General features: G+C 41.2%; 2 protein-coding genes across 12 annotated transcripts in view; one reads left to right on the top strand and one right to left on the bottom strand.

Annotated features, from left to right (window-relative positions):
* Positions 1-24,696, top strand: part of caska (calcium/calmodulin-dependent serine protein kinase a) — a 425,905-nt gene that overhangs the window by 308,723 nt on the left and 92,486 nt on the right. The window lies entirely within an intron of this gene.
* LOC132891270 (probable G-protein coupled receptor 82) lies at positions 1,302-5,311 on the bottom strand. Its single transcript, XM_060928762.1, has 2 exons — positions 5,237-5,311; positions 1,302-3,104 (listed from the first exon to the last, which is right to left on the bottom strand). Exons 1-2 carry the CDS (start codon positions 5,307-5,309, stop codon positions 1,951-1,953), a joined length of 1,227 nt encoding a protein of 408 aa, XP_060784745.1. The 5' UTR covers positions 5,310-5,311; the 3' UTR covers positions 1,302-1,950.

Here is a 24,696-nt window from a genome sequence, read left to right as displayed (position 1 = left end):
TGAGCGGGTCCGTATCCTACAATACGGACCCCAGTTACAGACCCCAGTTACGGACCTCTGGCGACTCGCTCGTTCACAACAACAACAAACATAGTAGCAATTTTTGTCAACATTTATCTTTTTTTTTTTTATAAGATTTTTATCAAAAATCTTATAAATTTTTGCCAGCATTCCTCAGGAGAATAGTATTAATTTTACAGCATGGATAGCAATAACGACAGTGTTCACAGCAAAAGCGAGTTTTACTACCCTGAGGAAGAAGAAATAAAAGAAAACATTTCAGGAGAAAGCTAAAAACCTGTAACTGCTGCTAACACCGAGCAAAAACATGGCTGAATCCTGAATGACTCAATTTTGTATAAATGGGGACTACATAGGCAGCAAAATTTAGGTGTTTTTTTTTCCTGCCATGGAAGTGCACTTGTATACCGAGGAGGAAGCCATTTGCATTACAGCCGTGAATGAGGATTCAAAATGGCGGCTCGGCTCGGTTTTCCTTTTCGGGCACTCTCGTTTTCTGTTAGAATTTGGTAAAGAAAAAAATAAATATATTATTTACCAGCTTAAAGTGCCATTCCACCATTGGATGTATTCTTTGGCATAAAATACAATATATTTCATGACAACATGACTAGACAGAGAAATCTTTTAGCTTCAAAATGATATATCAAACATAATTTTTTGACAACGACAAGTATATTAATTTTGCGACCAAAGTCACCTACCCTTTTAATTTCCGTGCGGTAGTGAAACGTGATGTCATCGGCAGGTTCCCCTTCTTGTGTACCACGTCACGTGTGATGTGGCACAGATTATCAGCAATGGCGGATAGAACGCGATTTCCACTTGTCGATTGCTGTGCCGATATTCACCATCGACCGTCTCCTTTGGGCATCGCTTGCTATTTTCCTTCGCTTCTTTTCCGAAGCTGACAATCGCGTTCTATCCGCCATTGCTGATAATCTGTGCCACGTCACACGTGACATGGTACACAAGAAGGGGAACCTGCCGATGACATCATGTTTCACTACCGCGCGGAAATTAAAAGGGTAGGTGACTTTGGTCGCAAAATTAATATACTTGTCGTTGTCAAAAAATTATGTTTGATATATCATTTTGAAGCTAAAAGATTTCTCTGTCTAGTCATGTTGTCATAAAATATATTGTATTTTATGCCAAAAAAATACATCCAATGGTGGAATGGCACTTTAAGGTCGGTCCGTATGGTGAAATACCGTGACCTCAGCCTTGAATACTGACCTTGGCCCAGAGGGCCTCGCCCAGTACTTTCAAGACCTCGGTCACAGTACTTCACCATACGGACCTCCCAGCTGGCAAATATCATATTTATGGATTTGATGTTTCATTACATTCAATTTAAAAAGAGCAATCATTCTTAAAAATATTTTCATTGTACCCTTTGTGTTTGCCCCTTGCCGAAGAACTGATTTTTGATAAGTCGAGAACTGACTGTTCATTTACTGCCTAATATATCCGACCCCTTGACCGGTGCCATTGTAACAACATAATCAATGTAATTCACTTTACCTGTCAGTGTTTTCAATGTGACGGCTGATTGGGGGGTGTGCGCGTGCGTGCGATTTTTATATATAATACATACATACATACATACATACAGTGTGTGTATATCTCTCTCTCACACACACACACACACACGTGTGTTTTTTACTGCACACATTGCAGTTCCAGGTCTTTAAAAGGGTTTGGCTTGAATGTCTTTTTATTTGCATGCTTATGAACGTAGTTTCCTTCAGGTAAGTTTTCCTTTGCAGTACAATGTGATGCGTTTCCATTATAAATTTCCAACATGTTGGTGTTTTTCAAGCACTACACGCCACCTCATGATTGAATGCATGGTGAGAAGTTTGTTCAGTCTTTGAGGCCTTTGAATGTGAAGGTGCCTTGTGTTTCAAAGCACCTTTTAAAGTTCTACTGTCCCAATGAATTAAGTTGTCCACATTCATATGTACTCCTGGATGATTGGCTCTCTTTTGTGCGGAAGATTTCTCGAAACAAATTCCATGCATACTTTTTAAAAGTCTTGTCCAGCAGGAAGTAGATGATGGGGTCTGTGCTGCAACGTAGAACTGCCAGACAGAGGAGACCATTCTTAACCTCTACATATATGGAAAATGGATGGCATTCTTCTGCTGACGGGGACCTTAATATTCCATGCGTGAAATCTTCATACTGTGCCATGGCAATGAAAATAACTTTATAAATGTGGTGTGGTAGGAGACAAATGACCAGCACAATCTGAATGACCAAAATGTTGCGGCATACTTTTGAATAGACCCCCTGTCGGTCAGGGATGATTTTATTTATTTTTGTCCTGTTGATGTGCCTGATCACCGTTATGTAGGCACTCAACACTAAAACCAGGCAGAGAAAGAAAAGGGTGCTTCCTACAATGGCAGATGCTTGAGAGCTGGAGCCACCAACCTCCACTGCCACACTGTAACATGCCTGTGTGCTGTTATTGTCCACCCTATCTGTCTCCATTGTAGCGTAAAGTACCACTGTGGGAATGATGATCATCGCCACAAAGGCCCAAGTTCCTGCACACATTGCCAGTGCGAATGGAGTTTGCTGCAGTCTGCGAAAGATGATCCTGGGCAGGACTTTGGTGCACCTGCTTGGGCGATTGCCGTAGTTGTGCTGAATAATCGTAGCAAAGCGACTTAGTGCCAGCCAAGTGAGAATGAGCACGCCTCCTCCAATGTTAGTGTGGAGAACTGGGGTCAGGACATTTATGGCCAATTGACACGTCAGACCGGATGCAGGCCAGCTGGTACTAAGAACGTAGTAGGCTGCGTTAAAAGGCATAATGAAGCACAGTATCAGATTGGAGATTCCCAGGTTGATGAGGTAGATGTGGGTGGGGGTTTTAGTGGAGATCTTTGCCATGAATACCCAAAGAGACAGGACATTACCAGACAGCCCTATGAGGAACATGACACTGTAGAGAATGGGCAGGACTAGATATGTGATGACTGTCTGACACAAGCAAGAAGAAATGTTAAACTGAGAGGCCTGGAAACAGACTGCCATTTCACACACCAGAGCAAGGGTGCACCAGCATTCTAGATTAAAAAAAAAAAACAAAGAAAAATGTTTAAGCTACTGTATAAAATTATTATCTGCAGTTTTTACATGTAGTGGCTTCTTTTTTCCAGAGAAGATGAAATGATGGGATCTGATAGTTTCAACATAACCTTTTTATATTCACTACGTTATCACATGTAAGCAAGGTTAGTGCACAAGTTATTGGAAGAGCATAAGTAGTGTGGTTTTTGACCACTTTTCAAAATGAAACCGATACTTTATGGCAAGGCAAGTTTATTTATATAGCGCATTTCATACACAGTGGCAGTTCAATGTGCTTTACAGAGGTAAAAGCAAAACAGTAAACAATAGAAAATAAAATTACATAAAATAAAGGGGGAAGAAGAGAGAAAAAAAAAGAATTACAACCCCGATTCCAAAAAAGTTGGGACAAAGTACAAATTGTAAATAAAAACGGAACGCAATGATGTGGAAGTTTCAAAATTCCATATTTTATTCAGAATAGAACATAGATGACATATCAAATGTTTAAACTGAGAAAATGTATCATTTAAAGAGAAAAATTAGGTGATTTTAAATTTCATGACAACAACACATCTCAAAAAAGTTGGGACAAGGCCATGTTTACCACTGTGAGACATCCCCTTTTCTCTTTACAACAGTCTGTAAACGTCTGGGGACTGAGGAGACAAGTTGCTCAAGTTTAGGGATAGGAATGTTAACCCATTCTTGTCTAATGTAGGATTCTAGTTGCTCAACTGTCTTAGGTCTTTTTTGTCGTATCTTCCGTTTTATGATGCGCCAAATGTTTTCTATGGGTGAAAGATCTGGACTGCAGGCTGGCCAGTTCAGTACCCGGACCCTTCTTCTACGCAGCCATGATGTTGTAATTGATGCAGTATGTGGTTTGGCATTGTCATATTGGAAAATGCAAGGTCTTCCCTGAAAGAGACGTCGTCTGGATGGGAGCATATGTTGCTCTAGAACCTGGATATACCTTTCAGCATTGATGGTGTCTTTCCAGATGTGCAAGCTGCCCATGCCACACGCACTAATGCAACCCCATACCATCAGAGATGCAGGCTTCTGAACTGAGCGCTGATAACAACTTGGGTCGTCCTTCTCCTCTTTAGTCCGAATGACACGGAGTCCCTGATTTCCATAAAGAACTTCAAATTTTGATTCGTCTGACCACAGAACAGTTTTCCACTTTGCCACAGTCCATTTTAAATGAGCCTTGGCCCAGAGAAGACGTCTGCGCTTCTGGATCGTGTTTAGATACGGCTTCTTCTTTGAACTATAGAGTTTTAGCTGGCAACGGCGGATGGCACGGTGAATTGTGTTCACAGATAATGTTCTCTGGAAATATTCCTGAGCCCATTTTGTGATTTCCAATACAGAAGCATGCCTGTATGTGATGCAGTGCCGTCTAAGGGCCCGAAGATCACGGGCACCCAGTATGGTTTTCCGGCCTTGACCCTTACGCACAGAGATTCTTCCAGATTCTCTGAATCTTTTGATGATATTATGCACTGTAGATGATATGTTCAAACTCTTTGCAATTTTACACTGTCGAACTCCTTTCTGATATTGCTCCACTATTTGTCGGCGCAGAATTAGGGGGATTGGTGATCCTCTTCCCATCTTTACTTCTGAGAGCCGCTGACACTCCAAGATGCTCTTTTTATACCCAGTCATGTTAATGACCTATTGCCAATTGACCTAATGAGTTGCAATTTGGTCCTCCAGCTGTTCCTTGCTTGTAACTTTAACTTTTCCAGCCTCTTATTGCCCCTGTCCCAACTTTTTTGAGATGTGTTGCTGTCATGAAATTTCAAATGAGCCAATATTTGGCATGAAATTTCAAAATGTCTCACTTTCGACATTTGATATGTTGTCTATGTTCTATTGTGAATATAATATCAGTTTTTGAGATTTGTAAATTATTGCATTCTGTTTTTATTTGCAATTTGTACTTTGTCCCAACTTTTTTGGAATCGGGGTTGTAAACAATAGTAGAAATAAAATAATAAAATGAAGTAAAAGTTCAGTAAAAAACAGCAGAATAAAAGTTAAGTAAAGTTTAAAACATGTAAAGATGATACTTATCAGTTAGCAGAAAGCATCTGAGAACAGCTTGGTCTTTAACCTAGATTTGAAGCTGCCAACAGCAGGAGCATTTTTGATGTCCTCTGGGAGATGGTTCCATAGCTGTACTGCATAGTAGCTAAAAGCTGCTTCACCACACTTTGTTTTAATAACAGGTTTTACCAGTAAATTTTTCTGCTGCGATCTGGTAGATCTGATTGGGTTAGGCCGCTGCAACATATCAGAGAGGTAATTGGGCCCTGTACCATTTAGAGATTTGTACACCAGCAGCAGTGCTTTAAAGTCAATTCTGTAGCTTACTGGAAGCCAGTGAGCACTCCAGAGGCGGCGCTGTACATGACAAAAGTCCTTCGTACTTAAATATCCAACAGAGGCAGCAACTTCTAGATTTAAGAACTAGTGAAAATTGATTTGCATATTCTTTAGCAGGTGTTTTGTTTTTTTTTCCACACAGCGCACATTTTGAAAGTGCTTACTAATTTCAGAACAGACCTGTTCAAAAAAAAAAAGTGCAAAACCTGTCCCATTCAAACATCTCTAGTAATGTTATATGTAATAAATATTTACTTATTTTTGTCAATAATTACAGATGGGTCGTTCCTACCATTCGGTGCCATTTGAGTCCCCATGACATTATATGGTACATTTTGTTTAAAAATATTCTAATCTTTATTTAAAAAAAAAAAATCACATTTTAAATGGTAAGCCCCCTTCTATCATAAAACACAATATGTAAAAAGGATGAATTAATTAAAAATGTGTCTGATTTTATAGCAAATAGGCCAAATTCATGTGTCCCCATGCATGTTTGCTTAACTACAGTTACAGTTATAAGCAATAAAAACTCATCTCATTGTCTCTAGCCGCTTTATCCTGTTCTACAGGGTCGCAGGCAAGCTGGAGCCTATCCCAGCTGACTATGGGCGAAAGGCGGGGTACACCCTGGACAAGTCGCCAGGTCATCACAGGGCTGACACATAGACACAGACAACCATTCACACTCACATTCACACCTACGGTCAATTTAGAGTCACCAGTTAACCTAACCTGCATGTCTTTGGACTGTGGGGGAAACCGGAGCACCCGGAGGAAACCCACGCGGACACGGGGAGAACATGCAAACTCCACACAGCAAGGCCCTCGCCGGCCACGGGGCTCGAACCCGGACCTTCTTGCTGTGAGGCGACAGCGCTAACCACTACACCACCGTGCCGCCGCAATAAAAACTAAAATTCTAAATTTTTCATGATTGTCTAATCTGATTTGTCAAATTTATGAATACATGTTAATAGATTTTTAATGCTTTAAAACGTCAAAATTATTTATATCCGTGTGTTGACTGCCCCCCCGTTACTCTGATGGATATCCCTTTAAATACACCCACTGACTATTCCTCTAGTCACATGATCCCCAGGAAGTCGCCGAGATTTTTGGAGGGGAATCTTCTACAAGAAGCAGAGTAAGTATCACTCTTCAATCTACTCTTTTTCAGCCTTTTTAAATGGCTCGCTGATGCGGCAAAGCATAACTCGTCCACTCTGTTACGCTATTTTATTGTTGAAACTGATAATTTTTTGCAAATTTTAAAATATGGTTAGTAAATGTTATAAATCTTCCTCTGTGGTCACCAAGTACTAGCATGCTGCTCATCCCATGAGTAGTAATGGCTAACTTTAGCCAAAAATGTCCACCCTGTTACCATTTTGCACAGTAACAGGGAGGACTCATAATAACAGGGTGGACTTAAGAAGGCAAAAGAATAAATATTTTCAGCATTTATTGGTATTTTTTCTTTCTTCCTATAATTTATTATACGTTTGGTTTTTTTTACATACTTTCAAAATGGCTGATTAAAACAGCATGCATGTTTTTGTCAGTGAATGACACCGCTGTCTGCTGCAGAAAAGCAACGGCGCTACAGGGCACGGCGTGATGCAGACCCTGAAAAACGGGCAAAATGCCTAAATGAGAGAGAGAGGTGGAGAAGGGACACAGAGGAAGGAAGAAATAGGAAAGTGTCAGACCTCAGTGAAAGAGAGCACAGAGAAAGAAATGGCGAGAAATGAAGAGAAAGCAGAGGGAAAGTGTAAGATCCAGGACCATCTTTCAGTTAACAACTCCTTCAAGTCCACAAAGTCCTCCAGAGCCAGAAAATGCCCCCCAACCAGGGCCCTCCAGGTTAGAAGAAAGTTGACAGTTTAATAATTAGATGGGTAAAATTTGAAGTTGAATTATCTGTTGGTTTTGCGCTTACTGTGTGCGCGCGTGTATGTTGCCTAACAAATGGATGCTATAAGAACAACTTACTTTAATGTGACTAATGACCTTCTATCCTAGTATTGTTGTATACAGAACATGTACCCACTTGAGTTATTGTAAATTGTAACAGCATTCTTGTGTTTTAGGCAATATGTTGTTGGGCAGAGGAATGCCAGACAGCAGAAGGTGGCTACAGAATGAAATTGAACAATTAAAGGCCTTATTGAAGAGGGAAAAGAGAAAGAAAAGTACAAGAAGAGGTGCCAGCGCATGGCAGGGGAGAAGAAATCACCACGTTCTACAGTGAATGCATTGCTCAGCCATCAAACCCTTAGCAACACCATAAGGAGAAGGTTGTTGTTGCAAGAATCAGTAATTGAAGACATCAGAAGTAAATGCAAACGCACTAAGAAGGAACGGGAGAGACAAATGATTGCAAAAATTACAATTGGAAAACTTATAAAGAAATGCAGGACGTTTAGGGCCACACAGGCAACTTTAGGTTTTTCTAAGAAGCGGAGTCAAAAACCACATGCGCAGTTTGAAAGAAGTGTGTTCGTCAGTGTTTCTAATGTTTCTGTTGGGTGTGCATTATGGTGTGGTGTGACAAACTAACTGAATTGCCTTTTTAAAATGAAATGCATTTTTATACTCTCTTGTAATGTCCACCCTGTTACCCCGTGTCCACCCTGTTACCCCTGTGTTTTTTATATTAATTAAATAAAATTGAATGATGTTTGGGCGGCACGGTGGTGTAGTGGTTAGCGCTGTCGCCTCACAGCAAGAAGGTCCTGGGCTCGAGCCCCGGGGCCGGCGAGGGCCTTTCTGTGCGGAGTTTGCATGTTCTCCCTGTGTCCGCGTGGGTTTCCTCCGGGTGCTCCAGTTTCCCCCACAGTCCAAAGACATGCAGGTTAGGTTAACTGGTGACTCTAAATTGACCGTAGGTGTGAATGTGAGTGTGAATGGTTGTCTGTGTCTATGTGTCAGCCCTGTGATGACCTGGCGACTTGTCCAGGGTGTACCCCGCCTTTCGCCCGTAGTCAGCTGGGATAGGCTCCAGCTTGCCTGCGACCCTGTAGAACAGGATAAAGCGGCTTGAGATAATGAATGAATGAATGAATGAATGATGTTTTGCTTGACTTTGTGGTTACGAACAGATTGAGTCAGTTGAAAAACTCAAGTCACTCAAAAATGGGGCACAATTCCATTGAATTTTCTTTTTATTGCAAAAGAAATGTGTTGAAACTACATTTTGCCTAACAACGGAGCATGACTTTTTTTCAAGATAATGCTCATTTATGAATATTTTTTAAAATACTTTTACTGAGCAAATAAGGGACATTCTTGATCTTAGAAAATGTAAATATCACAATGACTGTGTATTCAGAACACCTATTAATAAAGATGAAATGCCGCTTTTCCACTACAAACGCGGCTGAGCCGTGCCGTGCTGAGTCGGGCTGAGCGGGGCTGTTGGAGTTGCATTTCGACTACAACCGCGCTGAACCGTGCTGGCTGGAAGTGGGTGGACACATTGGGTGGAGTTAGCGAAAGTGGGTGGACGTCACGTGATGTCGTTAAGCAGCGCAAACAGTGACATCAGTGAGCTTTTAAGCGGTAGTCTCACGACCCGAATAGTAAACAATAAACATGGAGGACATGGAGTCGTTAGTGTTGCTGGTCTTGGTGCTGTGGCTTGTTGTCACCGACAACGCCAACAGATACTGGCAAGAGCGTATAGATGAGGCGAGGCGCATAAGGCTTCAGAAATTCTCGTAATTCGTAATTCTTCTTCTTCCGGGTTTACGGTGTTTACAGATCCCAGCGTGCTCGCGGGGCGTGTGTGGGCATGTGAGGACACTCCTCCTCACCAATCAGTGCACAGGGGAGTGTCTGCTCACGCCCCTAGCCTCACTCAGCTCGCTTTGGCTCGCTTCAGCCCCACTCCAGAACGGTGCGAGTTTTGGGGGCTAAGCAGGGCTGAAGCGAGCTGAGTCGTGCTGTTTTTTGGTAGTCGAAACGCGAGCCGTGTCGGGCTGAAGTGAGCTGAAGCGAGCTGAAGTGAGCTGAAAAAGGGTAGTGGAAAAGGGCCAAAAGTGTCCCGTAACCGGGTGGACATTTGGCCCATATTTGTATGCCAAGAATTTGGTCAAAATTATTATAATTCAATATCCTGAGCTCGACCAATATTATTTTCTTGTAGCCCTCCTTATAAGCCCTCCTTCAGATGAAATGATAAATTCACAACACTGAAATGGCCCCGAATTGTAGGAATGACCCAGATGCAGAGATATATATATACAGTATAAAACAGAGCATTTTTTAAGGATTTTCCACTAGGAGACCAACTGGTCTGGGCAATACAGTCACAGGCCCCAGAGTCCATGCGGCTGCACCGCTGCGGCATATTCTGTGATGCAAGTTGCCGCATTACGAATCCTCGTTTCAGCCAGCATAATATCAACATAGTTAATGCAGTGCCAAGTTTTCCTTGTTAAGTGTATACTTACATGGTACTTGGTTAATTAATTGCAACTGATTGAACCAAATAAGACAAGACATAACTTGGTTTAAAATTTGGTCTCCCAGTGAAGCTGGTTTGGCATTGACTAGGAGACCAAATCTGGCCACTGGGAGACCATTTGGTCTCCCAGTAACTATGTTAAAAAATGCTCTGGTATGAAAGAGTGAAAAGGAGAAAGCAGATGCTTTAAAGTTGAACATGTACATTTTGATACACAAAATAAGTTTAAACCAAAGCGGTATTGAAGGTCATCAGAAGCAGTTATCATCTTGTGCCAACAAGTTTGTCTTCAATGCTTGTTCTTTGTCATTTGTTCCATTTTCTTTAAAAAAAAAAGTATCCACTTACCGTGTCAGGAGCGTCTGCTAATGAGCAATAAGAGTATAAACTCTTGTGCATAGTCTCTTTAGGAAGTGATTCTGTGGGTGTTGTGTTTAGTAGCTTCTCTTTTACTGTGAAGAAAGCTGGGTCTTATTAAAGTAACTGATACCAGCAACAAATGCACCATTACTGTAAGTCTAAACATAGGACACCAGCTTCAAGCTTCCACCTCATGAAGCTGTCTGAATTCTGAAAAACAGACAAAAATTACAAAAAATGTTTTGATTAAAACTGAAGTTCTCTTCCAGTAATGTACTTTGATGTCTCTACTTTCAGAAAACTTTATTAGGAACACCTACACGTACAACTTTCTAATCAGCCAATCGTTTGGCAGTGGTGCATTGTATAAAATCATGCAGATATGGACCAGCAGCTTCAGGTAATAGTCACTTCAACCATCAGGACAGGGAAACTCTTCATGATTGTTGGAGAATTTTCAGACTGGTTCAAGCTGACTAAGACTACAATAACTTTGTACACACTTTGTAAGCATTGTGTACAATTGTGGTGAGCAGAAGAGCATATCAGAATGCACACGTCAAACCTTGAGGCGGATGGGCTACAACAGTGGAAGACTATGCCAGGTTCTATTTTTGTCAGCCAAGAAGAGAAAGCTGTGGCTGCAGTGAGCAGAGGACCACCAAAACTGGACAGTTGAAGATTGGAAAAATGTATCTGGGTTTGAAAAATCTCGATTCCTGTTGAGGTGCACTGATGCTGTGGTCAGAATTTGGCGCCAGCATGAATCCTTGGACCCAATCTGCCTTGCGTCAATAATCCAGGCTGGTGGAGGTGGTGTAATGCGTGAGGAATGTTTTCTTGGCACACTTTGAGCCTCTTAATAAGCAATTATTGGACGAGGTTGAACAAAATAGGGCGAGCAAGCAATTAACTGTCTATGCCAAAGACAGAGGCAAATAATTGCTTGCGAGACACATCATGATATTTTGTGAAAAGAGTTCAATAATTTTCATCATTCATTCAATTTTATTTTGAAATACTGATTATGAAGTTCGCGTGACTAGTCAAATAACAGAAATTGAGCCACGTTGACAAAAGTGTGAAGTGACTGCATATGAGCTGACCATTATTTGCAGCAAAATGGCTTTCCACCGTAATGTGCATGAGCAGACCATTATTTGTAGTTCGCTCAGCCAATCAAAACGGCATAAAAATAATTTGAATGATGATACCAATCATTCATTGCTTGAATGCCACAGCCTGTGAGTATTGTTGCTGACCATGTGCATCCCTTCATGGCCACAATTTACTCGTCTCCTAATGCCTCCTTCCAGCATGATAACTCGCCATGTCACAAGGCAAAATTCATCTCAATCTGGATTTATGAACATGACGACAGGGAGTTTGATCTTCAGGAGTCTTTCAGTCACCGGCTCTGAATCCAATAGAACACCTTCAGGATGTGGTAGAACAGCAGATTCACAGCATGAAAGTGCATCTGAAAAATCTACCAGAGTTGTCGTACAATCATGTAAGCATGGCTCAGAATCTCAAAGGAATGTTTCCAACATCTTGTGGAATCCATGCCATGAAGAATTGGGGGCTGTTTTGAGAACAAAGGGAGACTCTACCCAGTATAAGTAGAGTGTTTCCAATAAAGTGTCCAGTGAATGTATGTGGTTTTTTTTTTTTTTTTTTAAGGTTACTTTCTGACCTTGCCTTGTAGGTATGTAACGATATCCATCCATTCCATCCATTGTCTGTAGCTGCTTATCCTGTCCTACAGGGTCGCGGGCAAGCTGGAGCCTATCCCAGCTGACTATGGGCGAGAGGCGGGGTACACCCTGGACAAGTCGCCAGGTCATCGCAGGGCTGACACATAGACACAGACAACCATTCACATTCACACCTACGGCCAAGGAAACCCTAGAGCCCTTTTTTCTACTGTAAAAAAACTTCTGCCTGCCTGCTAAAAACTTTCCTCTTACTCCTTCCACTGATCTTTGTTGTAAGTTCCTTGAATTTTTTGAAAACAAAATTAGCTCTATATACGGTACAAGCAGATCAAATCCACTCCCATCACTCCTTCTGATGTCCCCTCTCCTTGTCCACCACCAGCTGGATCTTTCTCTGCTTTCTCATTAGTCGATGAGCAGTATGTTCTCGGCTTAGTATCTAAATCCAGGCCTACCACCTGCCTCCTTGACCCTATGCCCACCCCTTTGGTTAAGATTTGCCTGCCAGTTCTCTGCCTTCTGCTGGTCAAGATAATAAATTTGTCCCTTTCAACTGGCTTAGTCCCTCAGGCTCTCAAAACAGCAGCCATCACTCCTGTCTTGAAAAAACCTGGAGCTGCCATTGGTGATTTTAAAAATTATCGCCCCATTTCCAATCTTCCCTTCATTGCAAAAGTTCTAGAGCGTATTGTTGCCAATCAGCTCCAAGAGCATTTAGCCCAATACGATCTTTGGGAGAAGTTTCAGTCTGGGTTTAGGGCCATGCATAGCACCGAGACTGCCCTGGTCAAGGTTGTCAACGATTTGCTGTTAGCTGCCAACACTGGCCATGTCAGTATACTTGTTCTCCTCAACCTTACAGCAGCTTTTGACACTGTATGTCACAATCTTTTATTGAGCCACTTAGAAACTCTGCTTGGCATCACTGGTTCTTCTTTAGCCTGGTTCAAATCTTATCTTACCATGAGAGAACAGTTTGTGTCAATTGGAGACTTTAGATCACCTAAATCACCCCTCCTTCATGGTGTCCCTCAGGGCTCTGTCCTGGGACCCTTACTATTTGTAATATACATTCTCCATCTTGGCCACATAATACAGCATTATGGGCTCAACTTTCACTGTTATGCAGATGACACCCAAATTTACATTCAAACCAAACCCTCTCACCCACTCCCTCTGTCCAATCTTGTCAACTGTCTAAATGCAGTTAACAAGTGGATGGTGCAGAACTTTCTTAAACTAAATCAAGATAAAACAGAAGCCATCCTCATTTCCACCCCTTCTATCTTGAAAAAAACTGGAGCACTTACAGCTATCTATTCCTGGTTATTTCACCTTCACTACTGTTGAAGTAGTATTTCACTCCTATTCTCTACAACCTGCATTGGCTCCCAGTCAAATATCGCATCCAGTACAAAATTATCCTGCTTGTCTACAAATCCCTACATAACCTGGCCCCTCCCTATTTATCAAATCTTATAACTCCATATCAGCTACCTCTAAATCTTCGTTCTACAGATGTCCACCTATTAGTAGTCCCTTACTCTCGGCTCTGCTCTATGGGTGACAGGGCTTTCAGTGTTAATGGCCCTAAGCTGTGGAATGCCTTGCCACTAGCGTTGCGCCAATGCTCAACACTGTCCACTTTCAAAAAACAGCTAAAAGCACATCTTTTTAGCTTGGCCTTTTCTCTCGGATTTTTAATAACGTTATCATTATTGATTTCTCATGATTTTTATTATTGTTCTTATCTTATTGTTTTGCTTTTTATTGTTTTACTGTTCAGTGTCCTTGGGTACCTTGAAAGGCGCTTATAAATAAAATGTATTATTATTATTACGGTCAATTTAGAGCCACCAGTTAGCCTAACCTGCATGTCTTTGGACTGTGGGGGAAACCGGAGCACCCGGAGGAAACCCACGCAGAGAACATGCAAACTCCACACAGAAAGGCCCTCGCCGGCCGCTGGGCTCGAACCCCGGACCTTCTTGCTGTGAGGCGACAGTGCTAACCACTACACCACCGTTCCGCCCCCATGTAACAATATATCGTCAACAATAATTTGCAATACAAATTAATGACCACTCAAGTCAATGAAATAAAAAATTATCACGATTAACATCAGGCTGTGTGATCTCTTACATGAGCAGGAATGCACGCGACATCACCGAGGCAGAAATAACAACTCTAATGCCGTAATAGGATTCAGATACAATGTCCACAGTACTCCTGTGCCAGCACCTCATTAAAATGGGGAAAAGTATTTCCACACTGTACAGATGACAGCAGACAAAGTTTTAAAATGTTTAAATGAACTAATAAAAATGTTAGTCACAAGAAACGTGGCCCACAGTACTTGCTGAATTAATCAGCAGTTATTTCCACAATTGTTAGCATGAGCAGAAATCAGTGCAGTGAAGAGCGACAGTGAGGCTCATTTTTAAATTCTGTAGCTGATGTTTACCTCAGACGATAAGACAGAGACTGATGTGAATGATTTCCTGTTGTAAACCTTCATTTTTAAATTATTTTTGTCAGTGTTTTCCTATCTATAGATATACAGCAATGGGGAAAAATTGAGACCACTTTTAATGTTGACCATCAAGAGTGGTCTCTTAATTTTTTATCCCCCGCTGGCCAAAAGGCCCAAAGGGGGATTGTGTCGTGGCGATGTCTTCCTTCCCAGGAAGGGTACTCACCTTCTGAAATCAACTCCTCTCACAGTTTTTGGAGGAATTTCACGAAACTTGACAGGATTCTTTGTTATGTCGGTAATACACACATTGCAATTTCATTCAATTTAGTTGCATTTTACCAGAGTTATGGCATAGTTGCCAGCGGGGGATATTGTGCTCTCAGAGCACTCGTTTCTATAGCTGTAAGTGTAGAGATAGGTGAGGCATTTTTCTGTGGAATTGGAAGTATTTAAATGCAGTTGTGTCTCTCTTAACTTTTGTGTGCTACCAGACTTTAAAATACTGCAAGTTTACTTGTGGTTGAGACCTGTACAAATAAGACACTCGTTTCAGACAGGGACACAGTTACCAATTTCTTGAGGGGTATGCAACATTGGCGCTCACCCCCTGGCCCCAGAATAGTCAGATTTCAGTATTGTCAGAACATCATGCGGGAGCCATGTGTACAAAAAGCAAAGACCTGTTTATTTGCTTGAATTCCATAGACGACATGGGATTGCCATTTAGATTGAACAATATTATTTCCTGATTTAAAAATCCATGTCTATACAAGAGTATTTGTATGGGGAGAACAAATCCTACAAGGAATAACAATATTACAGTAATTTTACCAAGTTTGTTTGGGTTATCATCCAAGTGTGTCTTCCAACCTTGGCTACACAACCCATTCCTTTCAAACTGCAGTAGCGTACAGATCAACATCTAACCTCAAATACTCAACCCACCTCATTTGGCTGTCAGAAGGCAGCCTTCTCTTCCTTCTGTCCGTCTCTGTCAAGTTACATGTCGATCCTGAGACACCAGTAATGCTGACCTCTTCTGCTCCTCGGACCTGTGTGATCCATCCAGATGCTCTGCGTCTGGCTGGAGTCTCATCACTTCGTTCCTGTGGAGGACGGCCCCATATGGACAGTCGAAAGTTGCATTTGGAAGATGGCTCTGGACACTTAGTTTTGCTATGATGGATGAGAACTGCAATTTCCATGATAACTTTAGGACTGCAGTTGTCATGAACAGTTTTGCACTCAAGTCTCCATCAATGAGCCATTGATCACTTCAGCAAAATAGACTTCATGCTAAAACTAATGAATTTCCTGGTTACACAGTTTAACTTTTGTGACTATATAGGACATAGATGTAGAAGTGAGTTTTTTATAATCACGTTATCTGTTATTACCCAGATGAGGAGTGGTTCCCTTTGGAGTCTGGTTCCTCTCAAGGTTTCTTCCTCATGTTGTCTGAGGGAGTTTTTCCTTGCTACTGTCACCTCAGGCTTGTTCATTAGGGTTAACATTAGTTCATGTTTAAAGTCTTTCATTTTCTGTAAAGCTGCTTTGTGACAATGTCTGCTGTTAAAAGCACTATACAAATAAACTTGACGTAGGCTAATGAAACTGATGAACTGTCACCTAATGTGAAAGAAATATGATCCTCCAACTATATCTTTCAGTTTAACCATAAACAGAAAAGCATTTGTTCCATTTGCTCAGTGAAACGGTAATCAAAAGAGCTGTCTACTATATCATGTTTGGTGCGAGTGTGTTTAGGAAGGTCATCTTGGTGTTCTTATCAGGAGAAATAGGATGATGCAGTTAAATGGTAATGTTAACTATATGGGAAAAGTTAATGTTGGTTGATAAACTGGTTGACTGTCTATAACAGGGGTGGGCAATTATTTTTTCCATGGGGCCACATGAGAAACAGAATTTTGTGGAGGGCCGGACCATAAGGCTGAACTAAATTCTGCATAATATTAATTGTATTTCTTTATATAAAGCAATAAATATCATTGTTTTTACAAGCTGCTAAGACTGGTAAGAGTATGGAAAAAACGAGGTTGCCTTACAAAAAATGTCATTTATTCAATCAAATTTCCCAAAACAATGGTTAACAAAATGTGAACGTTTGTACCATTTTTTTTTCAGTCACATTCACCCCAAAACACAATAAAGACATCACAATATTGTCTTTCTACTCCAAATATCAAACAATATACATCATATTATAATAATGATACCCACATTTGTAGTCTAATCACCTCATTTGGTGTTTTTTATTTGTTCAGTGAGAGAAATCTAGTCTCTGTTGGTCTTTAACGAGTGCATCAAAGTCAGGTTGAATGTCTGAGGTGGAGATGCAAAGCACAGCTGACAGATGATCATCAGTCCATTCGGTGTAGGTATCAGATCTACAGATTGGCTCGGGCTCCGGCGCCTGCTGGTGACGTCACACTATGTGATTGGCTGGACCGTTTGAAGGATGACGTACAAGTTTGTGGTTGGTCTGGACAAATTACGGAAGTAGTTATCGCGGGATTAGGTTTCGTGAGATTTCATGTCATGTTCATGTCGCGCGCATTGCATTTTTGTTGAACACAACTTCAAAATAAAAGCAATGCACATTCAGTCCATGCGTGAGGTAAAATTAGAAAATACGTTTATTTTGTAATTTCTAATTAACCTTACGCGGGCCGGTCAGAATGAACCAAAGGGCCGGATGTGGCCCGCGGGCCGTAAAATGCCCAGGTCTGGTCTATAACATCAGTAGCACAAGTTAACAACTGATTAGCATAAACAGAAAGGCCCTCATTTATCAATCTAACAAAAATCAGCACAGATCTGAGTACAGAAATTATCATATAACAGGGTTCATATGTGATTCATGAAACATTCATATCTCGCCAATTGCAGCGTAGCAATGATCGGCATTGATGAATTTGGCAGCTGAATACCATTTGTCAATTCAATAATCACACCCCCAAATATTCTTGATTTGGAGGCCGTGCCCTGAGATTTTACAACATGGAGAGGCCTACAGTGGTGCTTGAAAGTTTGTGAACCCTTTAGAATTTTCTACATTTCTGCATAAATACTGTATCCCTAAAACAACAACAGATTTTCATGCAAGTCCTAAAAGTAGATAAAGAGAACCCAGTTAAACAAATGAGACAAATATTAGACTTGTTCATTTATTTATTGAGGAAAATGATCCAATATTAAATATCTGTGAGTGGCAAAAGTATGTGAACCTCTAGGATTAGCAGTTAATTTGAAGGTGAAATTACAGTCAGGTGTTTTCAATCAATGGGATGACAATCAGGTGTGAGTGGGCACCCTGTTTTATTTAAAGAACAGGGATTTATCAAAGTCTGATCTTCACAACACATGTTTGTGGAAGTGTATCATGGCACGAACAAAGGAGATTTCTGAGGACCTCAGAAAAAGCATTGTTGATGCTCATCAGGCTGGAAAAGGTTACAAAACCATCTCTAAAGAGTTTGGACTCCACCAATCCGCAGTCAGACAGATTGTGTACAAATGGAGGAAATTCGAGACCATTGTTACCCTCCCCAGGAGTGGTCGACCAACAAAGATCACTCCAAGAGCAAGGCATGTAATAGTCGGCAAGGTCACAAAGGACCCCAGGGTAATTTCTAAGCAACTGAAGGCCTCTTTCACATTGGCTAATGTTAATGTTCATGAGTCCATCATCAGGAGAACACTGAACAACAATGGTGTGCATGGCAGGGTTGCAAGGAGAAAGCCACTGCTCTCCACATGGACAAGCCAGAAGGCTATTGGAAAATGTTTTGTGGATGGATGAGACCAAAATAGAACTTTTTGGTTTAAATGAGAAGCGTTATGTTTTGGAGAAAGGAAAACACTGCATTCCAGCATAAGAACCTTATCCCATCTGTAAAACATGGTGGTGGTGGTGGTATCATGGTTTGGGCCTGTTTTGCTGCATCTGGGCCAGGACGGCTTGCCATCATTGATGGAACAATGAATTCTGAATTATACCAGCGAATTCTAAAGGAAAATGTCAGGACATCTGTCCATGAACTGAATCTCAAGAGAAGGTGGGTCATGCAGCAAGACAACGACCCTAAGTACACAAGTCGTTCTACCAAAGAATGGTTAAAGAAGAATAAAGTTAATGTTTTGGAATGGCCAAGTCAAAGTCCTGACCTTAATCCAGTCGAAATGTTGTGGAAGCGAGCAGTTCATGTGAGGAAACCCACCAACATCCCAGAGTTGAAGCTGTTCTGTACGGAGGAATGGGCTAAAATTCCTCCAAGCCGGTGTGCAGGACTGATCAACAGTTACCGGAAACGTTTAGTTGCAGTTATTGCTGCACAAGGGGGTCCCACCAGATACTGAAAGCAAAGGTTCACGTACTTCTGCCACTCATAGATATGTAATATTGATCATTTTCATCAATACGTAAATGACCAAGTATAATATTTTTGTCTCATTTGTTTAACTGGGTTCTTTTTATCTACTTTTAGGACTTGTGTGAAAATCTGATGATGTTTTAGGTCATATTTATGCAGAAATATAGAAAATTCTAAATGGTTCATTAACTTTCAAGCACCACTGTAACATGGCCAAGAAGAGAAATTTCTCCTCCCCAAAAAAGAAGCTTTAACATCTCAAGTCCAATTGAACAAATTATTTCTATTCGGAGGCCTGAAAAGTAGCATTGTAGGTAGTCAGAAAAATGCTTTATGGAAAGAAATCACTTCTGTGGTCAACGGTGTTGCCATCAACAATCAAACTCTGCTGATGTTTTAATATTAAATTTGTACATCCGTGATGTGTATAGCCTATGCTGTATACAATCTAATACAACCCTATTTCCAAAAAAGTTGACATGTAAATAAAAACAGAATGCAATGATTTGCAAATCATGCAAACCGTACATTTCATTGAACATAATACAAATACAGCACATCAGATGTTGAAACTGAGAAATCTTTATTGTTTTTTGAAAAATATACTCATTTTTAATTTAAATATTTAATTTTTTTAATAGCAAAAAAGTTGGGACTGGAGCAACAGAAGACTGGAAAAGTTGTGTAATGCTGGGGAAAAAAAACTAATTTGGTTAATTGTCAGCAAGTCTGTAACATGATTGGGTATCAAAAGAGCATCCCAGAGAGGCGGAGTCTCTCAGAAGTAAAGATGAGGAGGGGTTCACCGCTCTGTAAAAGTCTGCGTGGGCAAGTAGTGCAACCATTTAAGGCCATGTTCTTCAGTGTAAAATTGCAAAGAATTTGGGGATCACATGTACGTTACATAATCATTTCAAAGATTCATAGAATCTGAAGGAAGCTCTGTACGCATTGGATGTCCATGATCTTCGGGCCCATACGTGCCACCGCATTAAAAACAGATATGATTCTGTAGTGGAAATTACTGTATGGGCTCAGGCACACTTCAGAAAACCGTCTGTGAAAACAGTTCATTACTGCATCCACAGATGCCAGTTAAAACCATATACGTATAAACAGTATCTAGAAACGCCACCATCACCTTTGGGCCCGAGCTCTTTTACAATGGACTGAGGCAAAGTGGGAAATTCCTTTTATAAATCATGGACGCCGCGTTCTCCAGGCTAAAGAAGAGAGGGACTATCCGGCTTATCAGTGCACAGTTCAAAAGCCAGCATCTGTGATGGTATGAAGGTGCATTAGTGCATGTGACATGGGAGCTTGTACATCTGGAAAGGCATCATTTAATGCTGAATGATATTAACAGGAATTGGCGCAACATGCTGCCATCCAGATGACACAGTTTTCAAGGAAGGCCTTCCTTCTTTCAGCAAGATGATGCCAAACCACTTTCTGCATGGCTCTGTAGTAAGAGTCTGGGACCTAAATTGGCCTACCTACTGTCCAAACCTGTCTCCCATTGAAAACTTTATGAAATGCAAAATATGACAAAGGAGACCCCAAATTGTTGAGCAGCTCTTATCCCATATCAGGCAAGAATGAGACATTTGGCTTTTTCAAAACTATAGCAGCTGGTCTCTTCATTTCCCAAACATTTACAGAGTGTCTACCCAGGGGGAAAAAAAAAAGTGGTGGTGCAACACAGTGGTGAACATGCCCCTGTACCAACTTTTTTGAAGCATGTCGCTGGCATCAATTTCAAAATGAGCATATTTTTTCACAAAAGAATAAAATTTCTCAGTTTCAACATTTGATATGTTGTCTTTGTACGATTTCCAATGAAATCTAGGGTTTCCATAACTTGCATTCTGTTTTTATTTACCGGTACATTTTACATAGTCCCAACTTTATTGGAAATAGAGTTGTACAGTAGTTTATACTGTATCACAAATCTTGTAGGTTGAAGGAAAAAATGGTAAGATCTCAGTCTCCACCAAAAATTATGCAGTTTTGGAGTTTCTTTATTTCCTCATTTTACTGATGTTTCAGATCAGTCAGAGCCAGGTGCCAGCGGTGTTCAGCCTTCAGCTCCACAAACCGGCCTGGAGCCATCTCACAGAGTGAGGCAAGCATGAGCTGAGAGAGCGCATGCTTGTCCTCCACCACCGTGGATGCCTTAAGAGACTTAATAGGATGTGTAGAGGTTTTGTAACAGAGCCGGATGTGCCATTTCTGAGATCTGACAGCTGACAAAGTAGATGACTAAATAAGCATCTAACCCATCCCACTGCAGATTGGTTAGCCTACTCATTGCTTTTTAACTGCTTAATTTTATTTGTAGTTGTCACCAGTAGCCTAGCTTAACAAATAGGCCATCTCAAAGTGAAAGGTAAAGTAATCTTTTATGTCAAAAAAAACCCTGTTAACCTCATAAATCAGAAAATACCTATTTAGCCTATGTTAGGGATATGACAGTCATCATCAGTCAAAATATAATATATTTTTATACAAAACAGTTATACAAAACGTAGTATTTTGCCATACGGTGCAAATTGTTGTGATATGTGGCTGCATATGCTTAGATTCCAGTCAGAATATATGGTCTAATAATCCTTTTCTCAACCAGACTTACTGCGCTGACTCAACTTGTACATGAAGTGAGAGTTGATGTGAGAGTTGATCGTGGCCTCTGCTCACATCCACATTGTTAAATGCCAAGCTTTGTGTGGAAATGACTGTGTGACCAGTTTTCTGTCATACATTCATTATGTAACTGAGGGTTGAGTGAACCTGTGGCTAAATACGATTGGTAGGCTGGATTATTTCGAGAACTTAGCAAGACAGGCTGGACTTCAGGCTGTTCAGTCTTTTCCCATGTCTCATAAAATTGTTAGCCTACCTAACGTTGACTAGTCTATTTAACTAGAAAATGTCAACTTCCATCTTCCCTCGCAGGGTTTACATGGAAGTGGTATTTTCCAGCCTACCTGCAGTCTTTTGTCCACATACACAATTTTTCTCTAATTCTTTCACATGCTTTCTCCTCTTGCAGTTGTCTTTGATGGTTATGGGACCACAGCCATAATGAAATGGCCTGTCTTGTCCATATATGTTAATATAATATAGCATATACCTATTTTAAATGATAAAACAAACTCATATCTTGTACGTGTATATTTTCACCATTGTTTTGGTGCCCCCCTTCACATCATGCACCAATGCAAGTCATAACGTATGTTCATCTCATCTCATTATCTCTAGCCGCTTTATCCTTCTACAGGGTCGCAGGCAAGCTGGAGCCTATCCCAGCTGACTATGGGCGAAAGGCGGGGTACACCCTGGACAAGTCGCCAGGTCATCACAGGGCTGACACATAGACACAGACAACCATTCACACTCGCATTCACACCTACGGTCAATTTAGAGTCACCAGTTAACCTAACCTGCATGTCTTTGGACTGTGGGGGAAACCGGAGCACCCGGAGGAAACCCACGCGGACACGGGGAGAACATGCAAACTCCACACAGAAAGGCCCTCGCTGGCCCCGGGGCTCGAACCCAGGACCTTCTTGCTGTGAGGCGACAGCGCTAACCACTACACCACCGTGCCGCCCATACCGTATGTTGTGTAACATTTTTTGCGCCTCTGATTTCAGGTCAGGAAAGTAGTAGAAAATGTCAGAATTTGACCATGTGAATGCTTTCCCCAGACCACTACACATTAGTAACAATCACTCGTACACGTCAGCTATAAAAAGGAAAAAAGTTTATATATTTGTGCAATAATGTAGGTTCCTCAGTTTCATTCCCATTACACCAACGAGACACTAAAGTTCATCCAAGTACATCACTGTCAATCTCTCTCTCTTTTTTTATTTTATTTTTTAAATGAATGAAGAATAGATCAGTTACAGGCATGTCTGTGAAGGTTCTCAGTCATCCAGGTCATAGTAAAACCATAGGTGCTAAAGAAGGCAACGGGACTTGCTTGAAATTCTTGAAGACGTTTCACTTCTCATCCAAAAGGGTTCAAGTCCGGTTGCCTTCTTTAGCACCTATGGTATCAGTTATAAGCAGTTGTCTGAAATCTATTTTAAGCATTATTCTCAATAAATTAAAATCAGACGCTTCTAATCAGTTGTATACTCCTTGTGCTGTGCCATATTATGTACTTAAAGCAGATACGCAGAGCCATGGCCTCACTTTGGTTTATAAATGCCTTGAGACCTCAAGAATGGCACAGGAATAGTTTGAAGCGTTAACAATAAATCTAATCTAGTAATTTTTACGATTTAAAGTGATGCATATAGGTAGCAGTCTGAGTGAATGACCTTGACGTCCGCAACGTCACAGCAGGAAGGCTATCGGTCTCATCGCCATTTCCGCTATACTAAAACACAGAGCTGACTGCAACTCCGATCCTCCATTTTGAGCTAATTTATCGCCATGCCACGTAGATGTGTTGCTGGCGGGTGCAGCAACACGACAGAAGGTGCATTTACGTTGCATTCACGGCCCAAGAATGTTCAAACTGCAACGATTTGGACGCGTTTTGCGAGAAGTTCACGGGCACATTGGGTGCCGACGGAGTGGTCTCTCCTCTGCTCTGCACATTTTACTGAAGACTCGTACAAGACCTCTGACCTGTTGAGGAGCGTTGGCTATAAGCCCGTATTGAAAGAGGGTGCAGCATCAACAATTAAATAAAACTACTACAAGAAAAGGAAATTATTTATTTTATTTATTTATTTTTTTAAAAAGGAAAGCAAGTTCAGTTGCACCAGTTCTCCCGGAGTGTGAGCTGAGGGTTGTTGGTAAAACCCGGGACGGAACAGGACATGACTTATCGCTCGGGCAGTGGCCTCCCCACAGTTGTTGCTAAAACCGGTAACGTCCCGTCCCAGGTTTTAGTAATTGCCTGAGCCAAGCAGTAATGGCGGAGTACTCAGTATGGAGAAAATGGAGAATGAGTGGAGCAGCCGTCTGATTTCTGCGCTGGATATTGCTGCCATCTCACCCTTATGTGGAAGAAGTGAATGAACAGAGAACTGAACGAACAACTGAAAGTCAGATTGTTTCAAAACAATCAGCCACGAGATCGGCCTTCAAGAAGCGAGAACATAGACGGGTAAGCTCTGACTCTCATTTGGATACAAAAACGACACGTTGTTTACCTGCATTTAGATTAATACATGTACAGTGGTGCAAAAAAGTATTTAGTCAGCATCCAATTGTGCAAGTTCTCCCACTTAAAAAGATGAGAGAGGCCTGTAATTTTCATCATAGGTACACTTCAACTATGAGAGACAGAATGGGGGGAAAGAATCCAGGAAATCACATTGTAGGATTTTTAATGAATTAATTGGTAAATTCCTCGGTAAAATAAGTATTTGGTCACCTGCAAACAAGCCAGATTTCTGGCTCTCACAGACCTGTAACAACTTCTTTAAGAGGCTCCTCTGTCCTCCACTCGTTACCTGTATTAATGGCACCTGTTTGAACTTATCAGTATAAAAGACACCTGTCCACAACCTCAAACAGTCACACTCCAAACTCCACTATGGCCAAGACCAAAGAGCTGTCAAAGGATACCAGAAACAAAATTGTAGACCTGCACCAGGCTGGGAAGACTGAATCTGCAATAGGTAAGCAGCTTGGTGTGAAGAAATCAACTGTGGGAGCAATTATTAGAAAATGGAAGACATACAAGACCACTGATAATGTCCCTTGATCTGGGGCTCCACACAAGATCTCACCCCGTGGGGTCAA

Source organism: Neoarius graeffei, chromosome 9 (genome assembly GCF_027579695.1).
Source record: "Neoarius graeffei isolate fNeoGra1 chromosome 9, fNeoGra1.pri, whole genome shotgun sequence".
In the NCBI taxonomy this organism is placed as follows: Eukaryota; Metazoa; Chordata; class Actinopteri; order Siluriformes; family Ariidae; genus Neoarius; species Neoarius graeffei.
Note: the sequence above shows the minus strand (reverse complement) of the source record. Positions and strands in the feature narration are given on the sequence as shown.